Consider the following 23,306-nt stretch of genomic DNA (forward strand, 5'->3'; position numbering starts at 1 on the left):
ATATCCACACATAGAAAATACATCCATACACAAGCAGAACTAGTAGAAACAGAAAAGCACAAGGACACCGGGAGCCCGATATCGAGTATTATCGTTGTGTGAATTGGTCTATTGTAGTGAAATTATACTCACAATTCTGGGTTGCTTTTTTGGCAACCACCATCAGAGCATGTGGAGAAGTACCGTCTCCACTCGGCCTTGTCGGTCGCCGTTCCCGGAAGAAAAAATACCACTATAAGACTATAATGATATGACCCCACACTGTGAGGTATTATTTAGTATAAACCACTGTGGGAGGCGCCCTTACGAATCAGAATATACAGCACAACATAGAAAAATATATATCAAGGGTAAGCGTAATACGTCTTACCTGGTGCGAAGACTCAAACACATAAAGTAGTAAATTCGTATTTATTTATAAGTCCTTAGTGCAATAAATAAATACGAATTTACTACTTTATGTGTTTGAGTCTTCGCACCAGGTAAGACGTATTACGCTTACCCTTGATATATATTTTTCTATGTTGTGCTGTATATTCTGATTCGTAAGGGCGCCTCCCACAGTGGTTTATACCATACACAAGCAGGCTGTATACACCCTTCCTTTTGAATCTCAAGAGATCATTGTGTGTTTCTTTCCCCCTTCTGCTCTCATGCACTGAAGTTTCAGGCTGCTCGTTTCTTCCTGTAAACAGCTTTGCCCTTGTCTGTAATTCCTCAGTATGTGAAAGCCCAGCCAGCTCAGAGGACGATTTATCCAGCTTGTAAAAGATAAAAGAGAAGAGAGAAGCTGCCCTAATCTAAATAATACACAGGCAGTGTGCATAGAGGGGCCTGGAAGGGGGAGTTCATAGCAGAACCACAACACTGAAGAACTTGGCAGCCTTCCAGACACAGGCCGACAAGTCTGACAGGGGAAAGATACATTGATTTATTACAGAGACTGTGATAGTAGAAAGTGCTGCAATAAGCCAGAACACATTACAATAGCTTTTGGAACTTGTAGGATGATAAAAACAGGATGCAATTTTTGTTACGGAGTCTCTATAAAGTTTCTGGAGAGAACTGCAGATGCATCCGAAGCTTACATAGATACATTTTGTTTACATAAATGTATCTAAGTGTGGAATGTGACTCACTCTCTCACTGAGAAGGAGCTGGGGGACAGCCAAAGAGTGTGTAACATTCCTCACTTGTTACATTCTATTTAGTTAAATGTATCTATCTGAACTTCTGTATATCTCTCCAGGAAACTTTAAAGCTCTGTGTGTAACCCTTGCAATGCTGGTCTAGTAAAAAAAAAATGCTGGTTGCATATAATATGCTGTAAATAATGTTTTAGAGTGAAGTTGAAATGCAGGGTTATATTCCGCTTTAAGTTAACTTTTTAGCACTTTGCCATGGAAAAAGTACCACAAAGTAGGTAAAAAAGTACTGACCAAATTATTTTGAGTATTTGTTTTCTTGCTGGTGGTGTAAAAGGCATTTTATTTACAAGTTGAAAAGTATTACCTGGGAGAAAATTCAGGTGGAAAAGTGAATTGCATATGGGCCCAGGTGTCTTTTAAAATTCTAACTGAACTGGCGTATGGTAGCAGATTTCAACGTTATAACCTGAGTTGTTGCACTTTTCCCCTGACAGACCCGATAGAGAATGTCACACTGGTCCAATCGCCCCAGACAGTGATTGAGGGAAACACCACGGCTGTAAACCTGACCTGTGGCGCCCCTAGTGGTTATATTGAAAAAGTGACATGGATGAAGAATGACCAGCCTTTCAACAGCAGTGCCTACAGTCCACTGAATGGGAATTCCATCCTACAGATCAGTGCACCAAACAGGACCGTCAGTGGAAAGTACAGCTGCAATGTGTCCAATGCCGGCTTCTTGGGATCCGCAAGTCACAACCTCAACGTCTACTGTGAGTAGCAATCTGAGTGTGCTCTGTGTCAGCTGTCATAGAGGCTGTAACAGGGCTTGTGGACTTTATATGAAAGCTCAGATTGTCTCTATACTGTCTCTTAGGCTCGGTTGACATCTGCGTTTTTTTGCGGAACGTAACCGGAATGTATACTGTACAAACGGAACGAATTGGAAAGGATCCAATGTTAACCTATTGGTACCAATACGTTCCGTACGTTCCGTTCCCCGGACCGAAAAAATGCTGCAGGCCTTAGTTTTCTGGACCGTTCTGCCCAGCGGAACCGAACGGAAAGAAATGCTGTTGCATTGGGGGCAAGGGGGAATGCAACGTTTCTTCACACTAGTGAAGAAATGGACCATTCCACGGGGGGTGGGGGATGTGGGGACGCGAACCTGAGTGGAGGGAGGGTGCAGCAGTAGGGTGGGTGCGAGGGTGAACCGGGCCTAATATACATACCTAAGGCCGGCGGTAGAGGCATCTGTCTTCTTCTGCGTCATGTGATTACATGGCGCGTCATGTGACTAGTCGCATGACGTGCTGTGTAGTCACAGCGCAAGAAGAGGAAGCCTCTACCGCTAACCTTAGGCATGTATTTTTACTACATACGTGAGGTAACATGTGCTGCATTTTAAACATGAGGTAACTTGAGCTGCAGTCCATACGTGGGGTAACTTGTGCTGCATTTCTTACATGGTGCAATGACTGCTGCATTTTGTGCATTGGGTAACATTTGCTGTATTTCATAAGGTAAGGTGTACTGCTGTATTTCATATGGGGAGTAGTGTTTACTACACTGCTAACTGATGTGCCTGTCTTTCCCCAAATACAAAAACATCACAGTTCTCAACTGTTATATGTCATGCAATCATTCCAAAGATGTTTCCTTTGGAAATATCAGTCAGGTGACCCAGAGATCTCGGCGAAAAGCATGGAGCTGGCAAGAGAGTGGTTGTTCCCCACCTAGGGGGATCTTGAGTCTCAGATTCTTCAGTAAAATAAAGTAATCAGAAGGAAATGTGAACTGGCTGTACCCTTGATGGTAGCTCCCAAAGAGCTGAAAGAAAAAGACACAGTTTATCTACCATTTAAAAAAAAGTTGCGTTCTTTTTGTTTTTACCTTGCAGATCCATTGGGGGATGTCACAGTGACACAGTCACCCCAGATAGTGACTGAGGGAACCTCAGCCGTAAACCTCAGCTGCATCTCTACTGGTATCATTGATAAAGTGACATGGTTGAAGGATGGACAGCCTGTGAACAGTAACGCTTCCAGACTATTGGATGAGAATCTCACTCTGCAGATCATTCAGCCAACCAGAGAGTTCAGTGGGAGCTACAGCTGCAATGTATCCAACCCTGCCTCCTCGAGGGCCGGATTTCACAACCTCATTGTCTATTGTAAGTTGTAATGAAACTGGCAATCTGTGCTGCATGAAATGTGATTATGGTGTCAATTCACAAAGCTTTTCTTCTGCCTTTTATTATGGACCCTGTGTAATTTCTCTTGTTATCTCTTTGATTAGTTTTCACTAACTTGCAATCCTTAACTTTAGGATTCAGTCTTTAAAGCGGTATAAAACCCTGACATAATATTCAATAAAAACATGTTTTCCTACTTTTTATATGCCATACAGTTAGCATACGGTATTTGCTTTTGTGCATAAGTATTATTTTTCATTTAGAAATTATACGTTCCCAAGGTACACTTTTTTTGCTCTGAAAGCTGACTTTGCATTTTATTCATAACTGCTTTATTCATCTTCTAACTTAAAGAGAACCAGAGCTGATGGAAGGAAAAGCTGTTATACATACCTGGGGCTTCCTCCAGCCCCATACGCACAGATCGCTCCCACGCCGCCATCCACAGCTGCCTGCATCTAGGAGAACCGGGACCCTGCTCTGCCGCCAGTCGGAGCCAGTCTAGCATAGCAGAAGTGCGCTCTTTGCGTATCTCTGCAGCAGTGTATGGAGAGATACATAGAGGGCGCACTTCTCCTGCGTAGCGTGGCTCCGATGACGTCACTGACGGGAGCCGGTTCTCCTAGATGCGGGCAGCTGTGGATGGCGGCGTGGGATCGATCAGCGCGTATGGGGCTGGAGGAAGCCCCAGGTATGTGTAACAGCTTTTCCTTCCTTTAGCTCTGGTTCCCTTTACTGAGTAAAATTATTTAAAATAAACACACAAGGTAACTTCAATTGAACATTACATAGTTACCTTGCCATCAGTTCCTCTCAGAAGCTCACCATTTTCTTCTGACAATGATCCCTTCCAGTTCTGACAACATTTTGTCAGAACTGAAATATATCAGTTTCTGTCAGTTATACTGTATATCAGTTGCTGTCAGTTACAGCTGAGAGGAGAACTGATGTGTCCATGTTTCCCTATGGCTCAAGTGGGCGATATTACAGTTTAACTGTGTGCTGACCAAGAAGCTGTTATGGGGTAATGGTCATTTTCAAAATGGAGGACGGAGAATTCCCTTGATCACAGTGGACAAACAGGACATAGGAGAGGAGAAAGAGATTGAGGAGTAGACTACACTGCAGGTAAGTATGACTTGTGTATGTTTATTTTGACTTTTAATTTTCAGTACAGGTTTTCTTTAGGCAGAAATGCTTTCTGATGCTTTCTGATTGTCTCACTGTCTTCAGCAGAGTCTGCAGTGTCAGAGAAAGGTTTGTTTACATTCCTCACTTGATACAATTAAACTCAAGATAACATTATCTGCAGTTGGGATGCGTCCAGCTTTCCCTGCAGGGGAACTTCTAATAGTGGCCACTAATGATCCAATCTTTTTCATCCAATCTTACCATTTCCATGTAACATAAGGGAACTGCCTAAATTATTCATTCAATAGAATCACTCAATTTACCCTAAGGCTACTTTCACACCAAGATGTTGCGTTTTAGGGGTCGTTATGGTCGCATAACGTGCGCCTAACGCAACGCATGGTGGTGTTGAAGTTGGACGTCAGATTGAGCTGCGTTATGCAGCTCTCAAAGCAGCAGCTCCAGGTTAGTGATAGGAAGTCCGGATCTTTTTAAGGATTCGGATCATTCGAATCGGATTATTGAAAAGATCCGGATCTTTGAACTGAATCATTTGAATCATTTTACTAGGGAAGCAGACTGGGTGAAATGACTAACAGGACTTTCCCTGCACTGTACATTCTGTATGTTCCTGTTTCTTCCAGGCAGACATCCACTGTGAATCGAATCTTTAATTGTGATGATCCGGATGATTCGACTCACAAAAAAGATCCGGATCAAATGAACGATTCGTTCATGATCCGGACAACACTACAGTCCCACCAAGAGTCTCTGCAGTGCAGTGAATATTAATTAGCCATGTGGCTGGCTGTGGAGGAGGAGGGGAGACCTCCTTCTCCAACATTACTGAGCATGTGCAAACAGTCTAACGTGGCTTAGCCCAGTATAACGTACAGCATGCAGCACTTTGTCTAAACGTGCTGCGTTACTATTGTAACGCAACGTGTGCACTGTGAACAGCACATTGATTTTACCGTGCTGTGAGTTAGGCTGCGTTACTGGCTGCTGTAACGTGGGACTTTAACGTCCCACTGTGAAACCAGCCTTATACTACATAGATTTGGTAAAATTGGATGAAAAGATTGGATCATTAGTGGCCACCTTAAGGCCTGTGTTTAACCCTTTGAATGCGGTTCTAGTAAAAAAAAAATGCTGGTTGTATATAATATGCTGTAAATAATCTAATAGAGCAAAGTAGAAATGCTGGGTTTCATTCCACTTTAAGTTTGAAATTTGCTCCTTAAAGGGAACCTTAACTGCTGCGGAAAAATAAATTCACTTACCTGGGGGCTTTCCCAAGCCTCCTGCAGCCGTCCTGTGCCCGCGCCGGTCCTTCGGTGCCCTCCGGTCTCCCTCCGCCGCTGAGTTTCGATTTCGGACGACTGCCAGTCGTCCTGGGGCCTCTTCCGCATTCCTTGTCGTAAACTGCAGTAAAGCGCGTCCGCATGACGCCAAACGCGTCATCGCATGACGTCAAACGCGTCATGCGGACGCGCTTTACTGCAGTTTACGACCAGGAATGCGGAAGAGGCCCCAGGACGACTGGCAGTCGTCCGAAATCGAAACTTAGCGGCGGAGGGAGACCGGAGGGCACCGAAGGACCGGCGCGGGCACAGGACGGCTGCAGGAGGCTTGGGAAAGCCCCCAGGTAAGTGAATTTATTTTTCCGCAGCAGTTAAGGTTCCCTTTAAAGGGGAACTGAAGTAAGAGGTATACAGAGGCTGCCATATTTATTTCCTTTTAATCAATACCAGTTGCCTGGCAGCCCTGCTGATCCTCTGTCTCTAATACTATTAGCCACCATAGCCCCTGAACAAGCATGCAGCAGATCAGGTGTTTCAGTGTTTCAGACTTTAAAGTCAGATCTGACAAGACTAGCTGCATGCTTGTTTCTGGTGTTATTCAGATACTACTGCAGAGGAGTAGACCAGCAGGGCTGCCAGGCAACTGGTATTGATTAAAAGGAAATAAATATGGCAGCCGCCGTATACCTCTTACTTCAGGTCCCTTTAACTTAGGCTTGGTTAACATAGCATCAGAATCCTGGCAAGGAACTCTAGTTTCCATAATCTCCAAATGTCTGTTCGGAATGAAAAGCCAATCAGAGAATGAGGATTTGTACTGCGATATTCGGAAATTTTAGCGGAAATCCGCTAAACCGATGTTCTGCAATTTTAAGCCAATCAGAAGACTCGGAATGAAGGTGAGGAGTGGGTTCCTGTTATCCGCTACAAAAGGTACATGGATTTTTTTTACCCTGAATTGCAAAAACAGAACATTTTTTTTGCAACAGAGGTTTAAAAGTAATTTACACATGGCCTTAATTCACAAAGCCTTGCTGCATTTGGTGAAGCAGATAATAGCTGTTTTTACTGCACATCTTATCAAATGTCAGTTCACTCAGCCCCATTTCTGGGGGCGGGTGAGGTGGGTGATTTTAAATTCTGTTTTCTGAGTTCCAATTTTGAAGGAGTCTTTTTTTTTGTTGTCACTTTTTGCGTTCTCTGATTGGCCAAATACTTTCAGGTTGACTCTGCGTTCTCTGATCGGTCCAATTATTTTCTTGCTTGCTGCGGGAGATAACTCAGAAGAAAAAGTGAATTGCATATGGGCCCAGGTGTCTTTTAAAATTCTAACTGAACTGGCGTATGGTAGCAGATTTCAACGTTATAACCTGAGTTGTTGCACTTTTCCCCTGACAGACCCGATAGAGAATGTCACACTGGTCCAATCCCCCCAGACAGTGATTGAGGGCAACACCACGGCTGTAAACCTGACCTGTGGCGCCCCTAGTGGTAATATTGAAAAAGTGACATGGATGAAGAATGACCAGCCTCTGAACAGCAGTGCCTACAGTCCACTGAATAGGAATTCCATCCTACAGATCAGTGCACCAAACAGGACCGTCAGTGGAAAGTACAGCTGCAATGTGTCCAATGCCGGCTTCTTGGGATCCGCAAGTCACAACCTCAACGTCTACTGTGAGTAGCAATCTGAGTGTGCTCTGTGTCAGCTGTCATAGAGGCTGTAACAGGGCTTGTGGACTTTATATGAAAGCTCAGATTGTCTCAGATTTTGCGTAACGTAACCGGAATGTATACTGTACAAACGGAATGGATGTGAAAGGATCCAATGTTAACCTATAGGTCCGTTCACATGCGTCTGTTGGTACGGATACGTTCCGTACATTCCGTTCCCCGGGCCGAAAAAATGCTGCGGGCCCTAAATTTCTGGACTGTTCTGCCCAGCATAACGGAATGGGAAAAAAGTGCTATTGCATTGGGGGCAATGGGGAACTAGTGTGAAGAAACGGACCGTTCCAAAGGGGGAGGGGGGAAGTGGGGAAGCGAACCTGAGCGGCAGGAGAGTGAGGCAGGGTGCAGCAGTAGGGCGGGTGGTGAGCGAGAGTGAACCAGGCCTAATATACATGCCTAAGGCCAGCGGTAGAGGCATCCGTCTTCTTCCGCAAGAAGAGGAAGATTTTACAGCGGACCTAGGTATGTATTTTACTATGTATTCTACGGCAAACAGAGTGAAAACCGATCCAATTGATCAGTGATCAGATCCGTTTTCACCATCCTTTTGCCAGTGTGCACAAAGCCATCCGGATCCGGTGAAGCGGAGACCAGATCCATTTACCGGATCCATTTGGCTCATTATTTCTAATGTGAACCGGGCCATAATGTATACAGACATGTTTTAGCTGTAGCAGTAGATTATCGTCCAGTATTTACCATCGGTTAAGCAGGGTGGGCATATCCATAGGGGCTAACTGGGCAATTTCCCAGGGTCACAGAGCTGGTTGACGGCCTCCACACCCCAAGGTCACCCCCTATGTGAATAGTGGTGCCCCCGAGAGGACTGCCACCCAGGCCAGGATTTACATCACAAGAGCCTATAGGCACAGATGTACTGGCACCCTAGACTCCGCCCTCCATGAACCTACAAACCCCCGCCGAACTGCACCACAAGTGTACTGGCTCGCCCAGCTGTTACTTCTCCTTTACTTACCTTGCCCATCATAGGCAGCTACAGGTGCCCCTTAGTATTAGGTAGTCAGAGGTGCCTTCAGTATTAAGTAGCTAGAGGTGCCCCTGACTGAAGGGAGATATTGTCAGTAGAATGCCAAGAGCCAGGTGAGTAACCTCTCATTTAATCTCTGATCAGGACTTTGCATAGAGAAGGAGGGAGAGAGGCACTGGGGGAGGAGAGTGAGCCGCCTTTCCATCCACTGGCGCCTGTAGGCACGTGCCTACAGTGCCTTATGGTAAATCCGGCTCTTCTACCACCTCATTTCGTGCCACTACCCATGTGAAATGACTGGCTATTAGTGATGATTGAAATGGTAAATTTCATAATTCCATGTAGTTTTTGTAATTACAAAAATAATAGCAAAATCATAATTGGGAAAAATGTGAAATTTCACTCCATTAGAAGTATATAAGTAGTTTTTGTGATTACAATTATTTTTCATAATTGCGATTATTTTTGTAAAAGCTAATTTGAATGCACAATTTTGTGTAATTACAACCAGTTTTCCCATAACTGCAATTGTTTAATACATTTTCATGTAATTACAATAAATTATGCAAAATTGCAAACACAAAATTAAACGTGAAATTATGATGCAACATTACAAATTCCGAGTTGGCTGAAACTCATGATTTTGCATCGTAATTGCAAATTAGGATGCAAAATTATGCATATGTGAAGTTTTGACTCATCACTAGTGGCTATCGTCCATTGGCTGGCTCCATTCTACACTTATATAATGCCTGATGAAGGGCCAATTAAGGCTTTGAAATGGACGAGTGCGGTCATGCACATTTCAGTAAAGCATAACAAGCCCGGACGAATTAACTGTCTGGAGTCTGGATAAGGTGCAGTCCCAGATTGGATTTGTTTATGCAGCAGGGAGGCAGTAGCAGTTAGCCTGCTGAACATTGGTCTTGCTGCACAGAGTTTGCACATAGCATGTGCGGCTACAAACAGCCAATGCATAGAAAAAAAGAGTAATTACTGAAAACAAGTATTGCCACAAAAAAACCACACGCGCGCACACACACACACGCACGCACGCACACACACACACACCTCTTGGGAGGAAGGGTTAAATAGCTTGTGGGGGGATGTGGTTAAATTGGGATTATACTCCTAAAACTTATCAGTAACTACTCAAAGTTACATAAAATAACATTTGAAAGCATTCTCAAGTACTGCCTGTTTGTAAAAACATTCATTTTCTCTGTAGGGAGCAGTAGAAGCTTTCTTATCTCTGGTCATTGGTAAAGGCAAGAAGCTCCCTGTGCCTGTGTCTTCACTCTCACTCCTCCTTTTCTGCTGAAGTGACTCAGCTGTTGCCATGGCGATGTGTCTATTCAGCAGAGGGGTGGGTGCTGAGTGAAGACACAGGCAGCGAGCGTCAACAGCAATGATTACATTTGCCGATGACAAGAGATAAGCAAACTTCTACTGCTTTCTACAGCGAAAATAAATCTTTTTACACACAGGGAATACTTAGGAATGCTTTCAAATATAATTCTGTGTAATTAAGAGCAGTAACTGAAATTTAAGTATAATACCACTTCAGTATGATAGCCAGAGGCATGGAACAGTGTTAAATGATCCACTCTACAGAGTTTTCCCTTTATACCTGACAGACCTGATGAAGCCTTTTCATTTCCATTTTATAATGCATTTCCCCTTTTCGTTCGACAGACCCGATAGTGGGCGTCAGATTGACACAGTCACCTGCGAATGTGACAGAGAGCAGCCCCGATGTCAAACTCTCCTGCAGCGCCTCTAGTGGTTACATTGAAGTAGTGACATGGACGAAGGACGGCTCATCTGTGAACAGTGATAAGGTCTACACTCTGCTGGATGGGAACCGCACTCTCCAGATCCTGAAGCCAAAGAAGACGAATAGTGGGAACTATACCTGCAATATGTCCAGTGCTGTCTACTCCGCCTCTGCCAAAATAAGCCTTGTTGTTTCCTGTAAGTATTCCGGGGATGTCACTCAACACTTATAACTGAATTTCCTGCAAGCTGGTCTACAAGGCCCACCTACAGAATAGAACTGCACTAAGGCTGCTTTCACACTTAAAGTGGACCTGAACTCTTGCACAGGACAGAAGGAAAACAGAGAGAAATGCACCCTGTATGTATTTAGGGAGTTTAGCCTGTCTAATTCCCCCTCATCTGTGACTAATCACAACTGTAATTTGATCTCGCAGCTGTGACAGCTGGCTGCCTTGGCAGAGCAGCTAATTTGTAAACACAGGATGTTAACCCTAAGTCTGCTTCCATGAATGCAGAAAGTAAGAACACTGAAGATGTATTGCAGGATTTGTATCAGCTGTATCAAAGAAATGTTTTTCTTTAACCACTTGCGGACCGCAGTGTTAAATCCCCCTAAAGACCAGGCCATTTTTCTCTAAATGGGCTACTGCAGCTTTAAGGCCTTGCTGCAGGGCCGCACAACACAGCACTCAACTGATCCCCCCCCCTCCCCTTTTCTCCCCACCAACAGAGCTTTCTGTTGGTGGGATCTGATCACTCCCCCGGTGTTTATTTTTTATAAATATTTGTTTTTTATTTTTAAATAAATGTGTGTATTTTTTTTCTATTATCTCCTCCCTCTCACCCCCTGCCAGCCAATCAAAGCGATCGGCTGTCATAGGCTTACTCATATCACATATCACATACTTACTTCACCGTCAGTTCCTCTCAGAAGTTCACTATTTTCTTCTTAGGCTGGGTCCACACTAGACACAGTTGCAGGACGGACACTGCAGTCCGGATCCGGGGAAGATTAGGGGAAGTACATCCGTACTGCAAACTGATGAAAGTGCATCAGTTTTGCATCAGTTTCCATTCAGGTTTTTCCCTGACAGAAAACGTCTCTATCATTAGGAAGGAGTGGGAGGTTTTTTTTGGGCCAATCATAAAGCTCAGGCTATCCGTTTTCACATCAGTTTTTTGCCTGTGGAGCTGGAGATGCGTTTTCTCATTGCTTTTCACTACCCCTGCGTGTATCCGTGGTCCTGATCCATTGCGTGAAAATGCAGCAGGTCCGGACCTTCCGTTCAGGTTTTGAAAACGGGTCCCCGCAAACGCAGACGGATCTGTTTTTTACTTGGGTGAGGCTGGCTGCTATTTTGAACATTAGTATCCGGGACTCCGTTTTTCATCAGGTTTGAAAAACGCAGCCACGGATACGTTTCCGGACCTAGTGTGGACCAGGCCTAACAGTGATCTCTTCCAGTTCTGACAATATTTTTTTCAGGACTGAAATATATCAGTAGCTGTCAGTTATATATCAGCTGCTTTCAGTTACAACTGAATGTGCAAGGTCACAAGGAGAAAGAAGCAAAAAATTGTCTGGCACTGTAGTTTAATTAAAAAGCAGCAGATGTACAAAACAAGCAAAACATTAGCGCACAAATGAATGCGCATAGAAGTGCATAACAGGTGGTACTTATCGTGCACGTTTTGGCCTCCGAAGAAGCAAGGCTCACCCCAATGTGAAACGGTCGTAAGGCTGTGCACCCACTGGCGCCCACAGTGCCCCTCCATTCCAGCACGAAGCACGATAAGTACCACCTGTTATGCACTTTTCTGCGCATTCATTTGTGCGCTAATGTTTTGCTTGTTTTGTACATCTGCTGCTTTTTAATTAAACTACAGTGCCAGACAATTTTTTGCTTCTTTCTCCTATGTGATTGATGCCATGTTTTCACTGCATGTCTTGAGCACGTAGTTTCTGCTGGACTTTACTCAATTATACAGCCGGAATCATCATATCCGCAGCCTTACACTGAGTGCCGGCCCATCATCCTCTTAGTTTGCCTTACTGAATGTGCAAGGTAATGTCCATGTTTCCCTATGGCTCACGTCGTCGATAATATTACAGTTTAACAGTGTGCTGACCAGGAAGCTGATATGGGGTAATGGCCATTTTCAAAATAGAGGAAAGAGAATTCCATGGATCACAGTGGACAAACAGGAAGCATGAGAGGAGAAAGAGATTGATGAGTAGACTACCCGGCAGGGGATCCATCTGAAAATGGTGCCACGAATAATGGCGCACGGTGTCGCCGCTAATCCGTTTGTCGCTTATCGCTATTTAACGTTAAAGCCTTATCGTTATTTAGCGTTAAAGCCTTATCGTTATTTAGCGTTAAAACACAGAACCCTCTCTGTACCTATCCCTAACCCCTAAACCCCACCGGTGGTGCCTAACCCTAACCACCCCCCCTGGTGGTGCCTAACCCTAAATCTCCCCTGGTGGTGCCTAACCCTAACCACCCCCCCCCTGGTGGTGCCTAACCCTAAATCTCCCCTGGTGGTGCCTAACCCTAACCACCCCCCTAGTGGTGCCTAACCCTAACCACCCCCCTGGTGGTGCCTAACCCTAAGACCCCCCTGGTGTTGCCTAACCCTTAAACCCCCTTGGTGGTGCCTAACCCTAAACCTCCCCTGGTAGTGCCTAACCCTAAGACGCCCCTTGTGGTGCCTAACCCTAACCACCCCCCTGGTGGTGCCTAACCCTAAGACCCCCCTGGTGTTGCCTAACCCTTAAACCCCCCTGGTGGTGCCTAACCCTAAACCTCCCCTGGTAGTGCCTAACCCTAAGACGCCCCTGGTGGTGCCTAACCCTAACCACCCCCCTGGTGGTGCCTAACCCTAAACCTCCCCTGGTAGTGCCTAACCCTAAACCTCCCCTGGTAGTGCCTAACTCTAAACCTCCCCTGGTAGTGCCTAACTCTAAACCTCCCCTGGTGGTGAGTAACCCTAACCTTGACAGTGTTACATTAAATCCATTCACCGTTTTGCAGTTAAATAACGTCTGCAGTTTGGCTTATGTAGGGCGCTATTGATAAATAACGTTACTGTGCACAATAATGTCTGCTGTTTGGCAAATGAATGGCACTATTGATAAATAACGTTACTGTGTGCCGTTTTTTCTACTTTTTTCCCTGTGCGCCATTATTATGCAGTACTAACGATAAATGGCGATAAGCGTATCTTTTTAATGCGGCGCCATTTTTATGCATCGGCGCTGTGCGCCACTATTCACTGATCCGCCGGGAGGTAAGTATGACGTGTGTATGTTTATTTTGACTTTTAATTTTCAGTTCAGGTTCAGCAAGAGGGCTATAAAGGTTGCCATATTTATTTCCTTTTAAGCAATACTAGTTGCCTGGCAGCCCTGCTGGTCTACTCCTCTGCAGTATTGCCTGGATAACACCAGAAACAAGCATGCAGCTAGTCTTGTCAGATCTTGTCAGAAGCATTCATTCATATGCCTTGTATCCTCCCTGCAGCTGCGTACCATGCCACACTCAGTGCCAGGAGTATGATGGGCATCATGGTGGCTTCTGTATTAGGCCGACGCCTGCTGTCCTATTAACTGTCACACTCCTCTACCGCCTGCAGGTAAGCAAGCAAAAGTTATATCACAAATCTTACAAGAAAGGAATGGAATGAATGAATTGGGAACAGTGATGAGTGACGTTTTTTTTCGCATCAATTTTTGCAAAAATAATGGTAAATTCCACTTTCAAGCGAAAATGCCATCAAAAATCATTCTGTAATAACTTTGTGAGTTTTTGCATTTTTTGTGAATTGTCGCGCTGAAACGAAACAATTTCGCACTGTTTGTTAATTTCCACTGTAAAAATACCATTTTCAAGAGTTTTCACCATATTGCAAAAATACAATTTTTTTCTTGAAATTGAAAAGTGCATTCTCGATTTGAAAATGACTTGGGAAGGCTTACAGCTGCCTTCATCTTTTTTTCCTTAGTTCGGCCACTGTTCCCATGTGTAGAATGTGTAGTCCTCTATTTATACAATGACAGTGCATACGAGATAACTGGCCGCCGGGAGACTTGGGCCCAGGATACAGCCGATATACAGCTTATCCTGCTGCTGCACAAGTTCCCGGCGGCGCTAAAGAGACACTGAAGCGAAAAAAAATTATGATATAATGAATTGGTTGTGTAGTACGGATAATTACAAGAACATTGGTGCAAAAAAAATATTCTCATATTTTTATTTTCAGTTTTACAGCTTTTTTTTATAACCTTGTATCATTCTCTAATATTTGCAATTTACACATTACTCAGCATTCTAAATGTTTTTACAGAACAGGCAGTGACTTTTGACCTGTCCTAAACTGTTCTCTGCAAAAGAAAAAAAACAATACAGTTGAGATAAACACCATCAGAAGTCAGAGCTCTCTGGGACTTTAAAAGTCGCAGAGCTCAATGGCTATTTGCATAGATAACAACTGGAGTTTCTTAACTCTTCCTGTACGGGAAACAAATATTAGACTTATGTCTCTGCTCCTAATGCTTTATTCGTTAGCTGTACTACACAACTAATTCATTATATCATCATTTTTTTTTCGATTCAGTGTCTCTTTAAATACTATTCTCCCTCTAGGTCCACGTGGATAGTGAGGAATTAAATTATTCGGCTTCCACCAAGTTACTCACTGTACGCTATACCCGTAATTCCTATTACGACCTATGGTGGCGCCGGCTGCGCCCAAATCTCCTGCGCTGGAATAGCAGCGTTCGATGACCGTGTGTTTCCATTTAGTTTTTTGTTTTTTATACAGAAAGTTGTGGGGTTGACTTATCCTTCAGAATACAGCATATGGTACTTCATGATGTGAGGAGAAAGGAGCAGATCATTTCATGCAGTTTACATTAGTCTCCACCAGGGGCATAGCTACAAATCATGGGGCCTCCCAGCAAAACTTTGGTGGGGCCCTAATAGTCACACCATTTCCCTTGCCTAAACCTGGTGGCTGTCACAGCCCGGGGCCCCATCTCACAAGGGTCATAAATGTGTGGACATTGTTTCTTCACACCCATAACAAGTGTAGCCACAAAACCACCTGCTCTGAGGGATAGATCCCTTTATCCAAGGGAGTGAAGTAGTATTTGGAGCCTGCTTACAGATCTGCAGCCTCGGGGGCTGCTCCTTTGTAGGTACGCCTCTTGTCTCCACCCCTGAAGAACTTAAGTCTATTTACATCACTACCCAATCCTGAATCAGAATCAGAATCAATTTATTTTCGCCAAGTAAGTTTGCACCTACAAGGAATTTGTCTTGGCAGTTGCTTAACAAACACAAACAAAAACAATACAAGGACAGACAATCTCTTAGGTCATTCACAACAGCTCCTCCCCTGAGGAACTTTACATTTAATGATCCCATTAGAGTTTCATATACGAAAACACACTACAGGGCCAGGGTGAATGGTAGCCAGTTTATGGACCGGTGGTTTGTGGCTGGGGAATGATCAGCCACCCAGAAAACAACCTAGTAGGTATATAATAACTAAACACAGGTAATACTTCTGGCGTAAATCACAATTTTTTTCTTCTTTGTATAGGTTTCTAGGATTGTTACTTATATCAGAGAAGAAATGGCAAGAAACATCAACTGGTGCCTTACTGGAGTGCAGCCTAACATGCTTCTATGCACGTCTCCATCCAAACCTTCTTCATTCAAACACGCCCCGCCAATAATCCAAAGGAAAACTCCTAATGACTTCTGTCATTCAGTGCTCCCAGCCCCACCCCACATACATGCTTTTGCTCAAATGAAATGCATTTCTTACTTACATTTCATGTATTTGTTATACATTACCTATATGTCTTTCTGTTATCAACACCGTTGTTTTCTGCATCTCCTTATGATGGTTCTGACTGGCTAGTCTTGAATGCTATCGGGTTTGGCCAAGTTCTACCCTGAAGTTGATCCAATGGGAAGATTATCTACACTTGGATAATGATTTTTTAATCTAAGATTGTTTAGTACTCATAACACTTTTGTTTGATTTTCAAAAGTACCCCTCTAGTGTGTTTGTTCATAAGATGTTTAAAAGTCAACTTTAAAGTATTTATTTCACTGTGCCATATTGTAGTTCTTATGCTTGATCTGCATTTGGTTATTTTGTTCTTTTTAAAGTTTAATAAACTAATTTAACATATATATATATATATTTCTGGAGGTTCCTCGTTTGAGCTGGTAAAAATGACTGGTTTAAGCCAATCCACCTGATCCCTATTGAACTACCTGAAGAAAACTCATGCAAATATGGGGAGAATGGGCAAATTATGCACTTGGTCTTCCGTCCAGGATTTAAAATTGAGACTCTAAAGGCTGGTTTTACACTTGAAGTTTTGTGCGTGGCAGAAAATAGGCTTCATATGACCCTGCGCCATGGTGCGACAACAGAGTCATATGCATAGTCCCGCCCGCAACATTACAAAGCAAGTGCTAACCACTTAAAGGACAACTAAAGTCAAAAAGAGAAAAAAAAGAGTTGAATACTTATCTCATTAGTGGGAAGTGTCTGGATATTTTCGTACACCATACTGTTCCAACGCTGCGTCCCCGGCTCTTCAGAGCGCGAGCATGGCCGTGAATGAGCATGACTGTACTGTGCATGAGGAAATACGGCCACGCTAGCTCAACAGGATGAAAGCACTTGTGCATGAAAGGAAAAAAAAACTGTGCACAAATCAACACTTCAGTCCTTACACTAACGGTGGCTGCACTCACACCCTTCGTATACAATGAGCATATCCATGTCGAGACACTTATCTAACTGCCAAAAAATCGTTCAGTATTCTTTGTTTTCAGGGATGGCTTCATAATTTTGTCCCACTTAGGCCAATTGTCTTCTGCCCCGCCCCCTTAATGAGCAACCCCCTTATGTACAAAAAATTACTTCCTCTGCATAGCTCCCATTTTTTTGTGCAGTGCGGGGCATAGCAATAGGGGTTGCAGAGGTAGCGACCGCATCAGGGCGAAGTATTAGCTGTTTAATGCAAGGTCAAGACTGTAGCGTGGCCGAACACCTCTGTGAAACAACATCAATTCTTCTAGGTACACTCGTACACAGTTTTGGAAGGAACTTGGCTGGTAGGTTGCTCTGAACATTGTGGAGAACTAATCACAGATCTGAGGGTTTAGGCTGCTTGGATCCTTCTGTCAATCCTAGACACATCTGGTGAGATCAGGGCTGGATCTGTGTGGGTCATACCATCCGAAGCAGAAAATGTGGGCACCTGGAAGCGGCTGAAACTTGGGCACTGTTATAGGCACCATTGTAAATAGCAGCTACACTGTGAAATTTACTGGGGCCACCCGCAATGCACAGTATAATATTTATCATATTGTGCATTGCAAATTTCCCAGTGTAACTGCTATTTATAATGGCACTTATGGCATCACCCGAAAATTATCGAAAATTACGCTCTGGAGGAATTTTGGCCCACTCATCTTTGCAGAATTGTTGTAATTCAGCTTTATTTAAGGGTTTTCTAGCATGAACCGCCTTTTTAAGGTCATGCCACAACATCTCAATAGGATTCAGGTCAGGACTTTGACTAGGCCACTCCAAAGTCTTCATTTTGTTTTTCTTGAGCCATTCAGAGGTGGATTTGCTGGTGTGTTTTGCAGCACCCAAGATCCCCTATGATAAACACGACACCCTTGCTGTGATCAGCAACACACGTGTGCTTTGAGTGTGTAAGGGCTCTAACTGAGTTCTCAGCTGTTAGAAGGGAGAGACATATGGAGGCTGGCATATTTAGTTCCTTTTAAATAATGAAGATTGCTTGGCTGTCCTGCTGATTCTCTGCTACTAAAGGCCTGCACACACACCTGACTTTAGTCGGCTGAGGTGCCTGATAACAACCGCCTTAGCCGATATGTGCAGCGGCGGGGGTGTCTTGACACTCTGGATAGAATAGGCACAGGAAACAAAAACAGGAGCCCAATAGCGCAGTAAGTTTGATTCAAGGAATATCGTAAAGTAAAATAAATTGACTACTCACAAAGGTGGGTTGCTAGGAGCAACCGACCGCAGGAAGCAGGTGGAGGCAACAAACCTGACTCCACTCGGGGTGGCCTAGCCAGACCTAGATGCGGTCGTCTCCTTTTAAAACCGTGACAGCCTTTCACTATGGACTAGACCATAGTGACAGGTATAGTGACAGGTGACATAGTGAGGTCTGTTTGAACCCCTTCTATGTTGGGGGGTATTTGAAGCACAATTTGGGAAAAGAGGCACCCCAGTATGAATAAAATTAGATTAAAATCAATATAAAATCGAAAAAAGAAGAGGCAAGCCACCTCATATTTTTTTTAGCTTTATTTTGATTTTAATATAGCTTTATTCATACTGGGACGCCTCTTTTCCCAATTTGTGCCTCTGCTGATAATCAGGCGTGTATATGGCAGCCCCCGACCTGTGAATGATCCGCCTGGGGGATGGCGCCGATCACCCGCCAATCCCATTGTTCGTCTCACTCCCCCGCCCGTCACGTGATGTCATGCACGCGTCATTCATTGTCGTCTCCCCCCACACATAGCAACACAGTGTGTCGTCAGCTAAACATCTGACACGCATGTGTGCAGCCCCGCCCAGGTATGTCCTCCAATGGGATCACGTCCTGATCCCCAACGGGCAACATCCGTCAAAGGTGTGCAGGGATGCTCATCCAATTTTCGGGTATCCGAACTACCCAGATAATCCGAACTTTTTCCACTATCCGACCTCGGATTTGGATTCCAGATATCTGTGTAAATCCGAATAGTGACAGTCAGAGTGTGTGCTGCAACAGCTACTAGTTAGGTCCTGTGTCTGTGTGTGCTGTGCACAGACCAGGCCTGCTGCTGGCCTGCTATTAGCCTTAGCTACAGTATAGGTTAGGGAATAGGATTACTGTGTTATTGTGTAGTTAGTACTGCAGTGCTAGTTAGTTGTTTTGAGAATAGTAATGTGTTAGCTTACTACAGATCACTGCAGTGCTGCTGTGCTGAGCAGTGTCAGTGTGTGTAACGATCGGTGTCAGCACACAGAGAGAATCTGATCATTGGTGATCTGCAGTATCACCAACAATACAGATATATACCCGATTATTGATGATCTGCAGAATCACCATCAATAATACGAGTATGACTAACCTCTGGACACCTGATAAAGTGTAAGTGTTTTGGTGCAACAGTAGACTGTCTCCCGTAGGGCGGGAAACGCAGACAACAATGAGCATGGACCACCTGAGGAGCAGGTGGCCCTTGACTGTGTGAGGACTATCTCCTAGGAAAGAGGATAGAGATCACCTGAGAGCCAGTGATTCCCTGCAATACCTGGAATCAGATTATACTGCAGCCAAAGGACTCCTAAGGGATAGAGCCCTTGGCTGTACTGCAGAGAGGCCTCTCTGAGGAGCAGGAGGTCCCTGCAGCTAACTGACACTAGGTGGAATAGTGTCACGGGTAGTACCGACAGGCTGAACACTCAAGGGATGAGTGACAGCCCGAGGGGTCGGGCAGGCCAGGTCGGCAACACCCGAGCAAATGGTAATAACAGATATAAATCACAATCCTAGTCTGGGGTGGGAGGTCTCGGCACCCAGGAACTAGTCTAGAGAATAACACAGTAATAGCACAGTGTTCCTAAGCTTGAGTGTGTGGCCCTTGGTCACAACACCCTGGAACTGGTCTAAATGATAACACAGCAATGTCACAGTATCCCTAAGCTTGGGTGTGAGGTCCGTGGTCACAACACCCTGGAACTGGTCTAAAGTATAACACAGCAATGACACAGTATCCCTAAGCTTGGGTGTGAGGTCCGTGGTCACAACACCCTGGAACTAGTCTAAATGATAACACAGCAATGTCACAGTATCCCTAAGCTTGGGTGTGAGGTCCGTGGTCACAACACCCTGGAACTGGTCTAAAGTATAACACAGCAATGACACAGTATCCCTGAGCTTGGGTGTGAGGTCCGTGGTCACAACACCCTGGAACTGGTCTAAAGTATAACACAGCAATGACACAGTATCCCTGAGCTTGGGTGTGAGGTCTGTGGTCACAACACCCTGGAACTGATCTAACATATACCACAAACGTAATCTGGCTAAGTGTGAATTCCCAGGTCCTCCTGGTTCTAACACACTGTGGGATCTGACTGGTCTGAGTGCTCACACGTTAGTATTCGCAACGGCAGACAACCAGCAACTGACAAGCAAGATCTATATATACTTGCAGTGCTGTGCAGCCCCGCCCGAGCCCCTCAGCCAATCCAGAGTCCAGCTGGGATCAGCTGATCGGCCTGATCAGCTGATTCCCCTTCTGCTGGTATAAATGTCCTGCCGCCTGGCGCGTGCACGCGTAGCTATCCATCTGTGTGCACTAGAAGGTCCAGCCAAGCCAGACGCGTGTCGCTGCGCGGAAACCGCCGGTCTGAACGCGGAGATACATTGAGCCATTGTACTATGTCTGCTGGCACTGGCAGCCGGGGGAGGGGCAGCAAGGCCAAGAGGAGAGCGAGAAACATTGCGGCCACCGTGAGCCACGCTGCATTCCGCCGCAAGCCACTGGTCGTCCAGCTGTTAGGAGCGCAGCAGCGTGTAGCGGCCATTTTCCAGCTGATGGTGGATGAGCAGGCCACCACCAGCTCTACAACTGAGACTTCCACCCCCACCAGCACTCCTGTTTGCAGCAAGCTGGCGCTGGCAGTGGTCAGACTCGGAGCACCAGAATCCTCTCTGCCACTCCTGCCGACACTGAGGCCTTTTCAGGCAGCCAGTCCTCAGTGGCCTCCTCTGCTCCCTCCACCGCTTCCCGTGCAAAGAAAAAACACCGCCAGATCCTGTTGGGTGAGTCTTTCCCTGTTGTAGGCAAGAGGGGGACATGAAGTGGCTGGGAATCACTATGCCTGCCTTACCACCCTTTACCACCACCACAACCTCCTGGCTCCTCCTGATTAACTATTACTAACTAAGCCGCCTGGTTCACAATTTCTTTACAGCCGTGGTACTGGTACCAACGCCACGTGCCACGTACAGGTGCCACACGTACACGTGCCACGTACACGTGCCACGTCCGGCATGCTCCTGGCAGACGTTACACCTGCTGCTGCTGCTGCATTGCTCTGCTCTTGCTGCCTGTGCTGCTCACACCGCCAGGGTGCCACAGGCCACTGCTGCTGTGCTGAGTCCACCTATATTTAACCCAAAACACAATTGCTGCGTAATTTTTTTGAGGTGTCTGGGCTGAAAACTGTCATGTCCCAGTTGTGTGGTTGGACTTTGGACACAATGTGGGCTGCACGACCGCTGTCTGGAACCTAGTCCTGATGTTAATTTACAGTCATTTTTTTTTTTTTTTGTATTTTAACTCCTCACATAATCCTAGAGATGTGTCTCCTAGAGACTGAAATCCTTGCCCATTCTTCTTTGCAAAACAGCTCCAGCTCAGTCAGATTAGATGGACAGCGTTTGTGAACAGCAGTTTTCAGATCTTGTCACAGATTCTCGATTGGATTTAGATCTGGACTTTGACTGGGCCATTTTAACACATGGATATGTTTTGTTTTAAACCATTCCATTGTTGCCCTGGCTTTATGTTTAGTTTCATTGTCCTGCTGGAAGGTGATCCTCTGCCCCAGTCTCAAGTCTTTTGCAGACTCCAAGAGGTTTTCTTCCAAGATTGCCCTGTATTTGGCTCCATCCATCTTCCCATTAACTTTGACCAGCTTCCCTGTCCCTGCTGAAGAGAAGCAATCCCAGAGCATGATGCTGCCACCACCATATTTGACAGTGGGGATGGTGTGTTCTGAGTGATGTGCAGTATTAGTTGTCTGCCACACATAGCGTTTTGCATTTTGGCCAAAAAGTTCCATTTTGGTGTCATCTGACCAGAGCACCTTCTTCCACATTTTTGCTGTGTCCCCCACATGGCTTGTGGCAAACAGAAAACGGGACTTCTTATGCTTTTCTGTTAACAATGGCTTTCTTCTTGTCACTCTTCCATAAGAGCCAACTTTGTGCAGTGCACGACTAATAGTTGTCCTATGGACAGATTCCCCCACCTGAGCTGTAGATCTCTGCAGTTCGTCCAGAGTCACCATGGGCCTCTTGATTGCATTTTTGATCAGCGCTCTCCTTGTTCGGCCTGTGAGTTTAGGTGGACGGCCTTGTCTTGGTAGGTTTACAGTTGGGCCATACTCCTTCCATTTCTGAATGATCGCTTGAACAGTGCTCCGTGGGATGTTCAAGGCTTTGGAAATCTTTTTGTAGCCTAAGCCTGCTTTAAATTTCTCAATAACTTTATCCCTGACCTGTCTGCAGAGCCGGATTAAGGCTAAATGGGGCCCTAAGCAAAGTAACTGATTTGGGCCCCCCATAATGTCGTAATAGAATCAGAAGATGCAGCTGCACAACAACATGCTCCACACACCGGGGCAGCCGAGCTACTGGTTGCTATGGGCAACAGCCCGCTTTCCTCTGTGGGTGCACAATGCAGGGAGTAGCAGCGGCAAAATGCAGAGTGAGAGATGAATGGCTGGGACATTTGCACTCAGGGGCTGGGGCACACCTGTGAAGAGGGCGCCAGATATCACAGCAGCTGCACTTTCCCCCTGCATCTCCAGCCTGGCAATAGCAGAAAGCTCTGGACACCGCCAAACCGGAAGCCGTTCCCCAGACAGAATTACATAACCACCCCCACCACCGAACAACCGATTTCCTCCCAAACTAGACAGCCACCATGCAACCTCCATCCCAGTGAAAACAATAGTCCAGCAGAGAAGGCAGCCGCAGCAGGGGAGAATGACAGCACCAGATGACTCACATTTACCTATTGCGATACAAGCAATAGAGATCCCGTCATCCGAAGCCCATCTGTCTCCTCTAGAGTGCTGCCGCTCTGTTACTACTACTATTACTACTTCCTACTTCCTGTCTGATCTGAGAATCAGGAACTTCAGAGCGAGCGGCTGCACTGTAGAAGAGA

The 23,306-nt window shown here is 45.3% G+C and overlaps 1 protein-coding gene across 2 annotated transcripts in view; it reads left to right on the forward strand.

Moving 5' to 3' along the window:
* The window catches only part of LOC137521795 (hemicentin-1-like), an 81,500-nt gene extending 65,013 nt beyond the window's left edge, over nucleotides 1–16,487 (forward strand). For both annotated transcript variants that reach the window (XM_068241533.1, XM_068241534.1), the window contains 6 exons: nucleotides 1,643–1,921; nucleotides 3,049–3,321; nucleotides 7,176–7,454; nucleotides 10,192–10,470; nucleotides 13,803–13,914; nucleotides 15,886–16,487. In XM_068241533.1, the coding sequence (XP_068097634.1) occupies nucleotides 1,643–1,921; nucleotides 3,049–3,321; nucleotides 7,176–7,454; nucleotides 10,192–10,470; nucleotides 13,803–13,888 (1,196 nt within the window). In that variant the 3' untranslated portion in view covers nucleotides 13,889–13,914; nucleotides 15,886–16,487. The remainder of the gene's footprint in view (nucleotides 1–1,642; nucleotides 1,922–3,048; nucleotides 3,322–7,175; nucleotides 7,455–10,191; nucleotides 10,471–13,802; nucleotides 13,915–15,885) is intronic.
* The last annotated feature ends 6,819 nt before the right edge of the window (nucleotides 16,488–23,306 follow it).

This window comes from Hyperolius riggenbachi, chromosome 6 (genome assembly GCF_040937935.1).
Source record: "Hyperolius riggenbachi isolate aHypRig1 chromosome 6, aHypRig1.pri, whole genome shotgun sequence".
NCBI lineage: Eukaryota > Metazoa > Chordata > Amphibia > Anura > Hyperoliidae > Hyperolius > Hyperolius riggenbachi.